General features: G+C 38.4%; 1 protein-coding gene across 1 annotated transcript in view; it reads left to right on the top strand.

Moving 5' to 3' along the window:
• TOR1AIP1 (torsin 1A interacting protein 1) overlaps nucleotides 1-4,092 on the top strand; it is a 40,208-nt gene that overhangs the window by 30,809 nt on the left and 5,307 nt on the right. The window contains exon 8 of the mRNA XM_023510810.1: nucleotides 2,662-2,718. Within this exon, the coding sequence (XP_023366578.1) occupies nucleotides 2,662-2,718 (57 nt within the window). The remainder of the gene's footprint in view (nucleotides 1-2,661; nucleotides 2,719-4,092) is intronic.

Genomic DNA, 4,092 nt, shown 5'->3' with positions numbered 1-4,092 from the left:
TTTTTTTTTTTTAGCCAGAGTGTCAAGCTATTGCCCTCAGTAGAGTGCTATGGCATCACAGCTCACAGCAACCTCAAACTCTTAGGCGTTAGTGATTCTCTTTTCTCTGCCTCCCAAGTAGCTGGGACTACAGGTGCCCGCCGCAACGCCTGGCTATTTTTTTGTTGCAGTTATCATTGTTGTTTTAGCAGGCCCAGAATGGGTTTGAATCCGAGGGCCCCAGTGTATGTGGCTGGCACCCTACCCACTGAGCTATGGGTGCCGCCCTTGAGCTTTATCTTTTAAAAAGATTTTTTTTTTCAGAGTTTTTGTTACTGTCTAATAATTTCAGTAAGAGGGATAGAGATTACCTTTTAGATAATGTCCTGTGTCAGCTGTGTCTGGCCTGCTAAGTGTTTATGTTCTATGAATTATGTCAACATTACATATGGTACATAATTATTACTTAGCTGTTCTTCATCATTAACATCATAGAGTAGCACTTCACAGCATTTTCTTTTTTTTTTAATTTATGAATAGTTTATTGATCACTCATATTCATAGCTCAGGAACACAAATCAATGACAAACTTCTGGGTAATCATCTCAAAGTAATTCTTTATATTCCAAAATCACTTTGCACTCTGAAAGATAGCCTTTCTCATCTCCTCAAATCTTTCATAGAATCGTGATTTCTGTAGAAATCTGCATATGCCTTCTTTCTTGGTTTAACCACAGCAAACTTATAGAAAGCTGCAGTCCCAGGGATATAGCAAAAGCTCCAATATGGAATCTGCAGGCTCCTGGCCAAGAGGCCACGCATCTGAGGTTTGGCCAAAGCACTGGAAGCCATGGCAGTTACTGTTGTGATGGGTATGCCAACCTCAACATGTCCTTTCGGCTCCATTTCCATACATATTATCTCATTTGATCTTTGCAGCCATAGAGTAAGATATTCAAAATAAACATTATCTGATGGGTTTGGGGGTTTTTTGTTTGGTTGAGGTTTTTTTGGTTTTCTTAGTTGTAACTTTGATGATCTAAATTAGAAAATTAAAAGTAATGAAGTTTCCTAAGCTAAATTAGTAACTGAAAAACAATATGCTTCTTAGAATTAATGTTGTCTTATTTGGGGTTTTTTGTCACATTCCCAAAAAGGCTCCTTCCGTATCTTAGCAGTGCTAAGCAGTGCTATTCCTCCAGTTTAGTCCAGTGTTTTTCGAATGAAAGCTGTTGACAAAATACCTGGAGGATCTACCAGGGAAATCATTTATATATATAAAAGTTATAAAACTCCAGACAAGTGATAGGTGGCTGTTAAAGATAAATTATGTGAATAAGAAAACCCAGCCTTTCCACCTTCAGAACCGGGTGCCTCCATTCCTCTCTTAGATGTTAAACTCTGCTGGCATGCTAAAAAATTTGGAGGGAAAAAGAGAAGCGTTAGAATACTTCTTAATTTAAGGCAGTGCCTAAGGTTCAGTGGGTAGGGAACCCCATATGCCAAGAGTGACAGGTTCGAACCCAGCCCCAGCCAAACTGCAACAACAAAAAAAACAGCCGGACGTTGTAGAGGGCACCTATGGTCCCAGCTACTCAGGGCTGAGGCAAGAGAATCGCTTAAGCCCAGGAGCTGGAGGTTGCTGTGAGCTATGATGCTACCGCAGGCTGCTTAGGGCAATAAAGTAAGACAATTTATTTTCTTTCCATGCCTTTGTGTGGGGTTGAACATTTTTGTTGGAGTTGAGTTCCACCTTTAGTGCCTTGTAGTCTGAGAAGATACAAGGTAAAATTTCAATTCTTTTGATTCTCTTGAGGTTTTTTTTGTGTGTCCTAGGATATGATCAATTTTGGAGACTGTTATATGAGGCAATGAGAAGAATGTGTATTCGTTATCTTTGGGATGGAGTGTTCTATATATGTCTATCAAGCACAGTTGTTCTAGGGTCTCATTTAAGTCCCTGACAATTTATTTTCTAACATAATGATGGAAGTAGAGATTTAATGGAGCTGTAAGAAAATTATTTTTGAATTATATTTAACAAGAAATCTAAAACAGAATTACTTAATCATCTATTAACAGAAATGATGAAGTCTGTTAATGTGATTTTTTACAAAATATTACTAATATTTGAAATAGAAGCCTCAGAGGAAATATTTGAATTAGTTTGAGATAGAAAATAGTGAAGTTTAAGGTTGAGTTCTATATTAAAAACACCTTATCCTGATAGCTTGGTATTCCATAATCCACATTTTGTCCTTTTCCCCCTCTTCACAGCATCTCCACCAGGCAAGAGTTCAATATATGACAGTTTTTCAGATGGTATATTTCCTTTTATTATGGTGTGCTATTCTCTTTGTTCTCTTAACTTTATTCCAGAAGTTTCACCAATCCTATTACATAATTATGGGTTACATACTTCAGGGCTTTCTCTTGTAACTAAATATTAAGTGTCTGCTTTGTACTAGACCACTATATGCCTTGATAAAGGAAATAGGACTTACGTCTCAAGGAGCTTTAGGTCTAATGGGCACTGATAGTGTCTGCTTTTTCTTCTGCTTCTGGGTGATTTCAGCCTTCTGTTTTTCTTGGTGAAATTTTTGTCTTCTTTCTCTATTAGAAATAAAAATGCAAGTTATAAAATATAAGTTGAAAATATTCTTTTCTTACTCTTATCTTTAGATGACAGCAATCAGAAATCCGAGTTTAGAAACCAGTCTCCATCAACCTTCACCCAACGTAAGTTTGTCCATTTGGTTTTTGTTAAAGGAGTCTCTAAAATTGGTGGTCCATAATTGTTTAAAAAGGGTTTTTTGTGTTTGTTTGTTTTCAAGACAGAGTCTTACTGTCACCCGGGCTAGAGTGCTATGGCGTCACCCTGGCTAACAGCAACCTCAAACTCCTCCTGGGCTCAAGTGATCCTCCTGTCTCAGCCTCCCAATAGCTGAGATTATAGGCGTGTGCCACAATGGCCAGCTAACTTTTCTGTTTTTTAAAGATGGCTTGCTCAAGCTGATCTCGAACTCCTGAGCTCAAGTGATTGTCCCACTCCTCAAGTGATTACAGGTGTGAGCCACCACACCCAGCTTAAAAAGATTTTTTGACAGCAGTATGACTAATGCTATTTGAAGAATCATAGGTAACCAATTCACAGAAAAAAAAGGTATATATTTCATTAGCAGGGAATTCTCTGTGGACAAATTATATGAGGCAACGAACGTCTGGTTTTCTCCTTCACTTTATTTCCATAGACCAAAATATAAATTAATAAATAAAGCCACTGGTACTGTTAACTGAGTGAACCCATACTGAATTAGAAGAAAGACAGGACGTAGAGTGACATAGTGGGATAACCATGGGTTTTGTAGTTAACAGAACTGTATTTGAACTAGATTGGGCCACTTAACCTCCTGTATGGCCTTGGAGCAAGTTTCTTAAACTTTCTATGCCTATTTATTTTCCTGAAAGAGTATAAGAAAATAAACTTCTGTCAGCTGAAATGCCATGGCACTCTACCCAGGGGGACAGCTTGAGGCTCCTGTCTCAAAAAAAAAAAAATAAATAAACTTAACAGTGATTCTCAGACATTTTGGTCTCACTAATCCTTTACACTAATAAAGTTATTAAGAACCTCAAAAAGCATTAAATAAATATATATTTTTTTAATATACATATTATATATATATATATATGGGGCCAGGCTTGGCTGATGATACTTAGAATCCTGACACTTTGTTAGGCCAAGGCAGGAGGATCATTTGAGCCCAGGAGTTTGAGAGCATCCTGAGTAACATAGCAAGACCCCATTTCTACAAAAAATTTTAAAAGCCAGCCAGGCCTAGTGGCACACACCTGTAATCCAAGCTACTCATGAGGTTGAGGCAGAAGTATTGCTTGAACCTAGGTAGGAGTTTGAGGCTGCAATGAGCTGTGGTCACACCATTGCACCCCAGCCTGGGCAATAGTGTGAGACCCTGTTTCTAATAAAACAAGGTTATACCTATTCATACTTAACTAGAAATTAAAATTGAGGCTCGGCGTCTATAGCTCAACCGGCTAAGGCGCCAGCCACGTACACCTAAGGTGGCGGGTTCGAATCCCCAGCCCGGACCC

The sequence above is a fragment of the Otolemur garnettii genome, unplaced genomic scaffold, assembly GCF_000181295.1.
Source record: "Otolemur garnettii isolate 467f Iridium unplaced genomic scaffold, OtoGar3 scaffold00016, whole genome shotgun sequence".
Taxonomy (NCBI): domain Eukaryota; kingdom Metazoa; phylum Chordata; class Mammalia; order Primates; family Galagidae; genus Otolemur; species Otolemur garnettii.
Note: the sequence above shows the minus strand (reverse complement) of the source record. Positions and strands in the feature narration are given on the sequence as shown.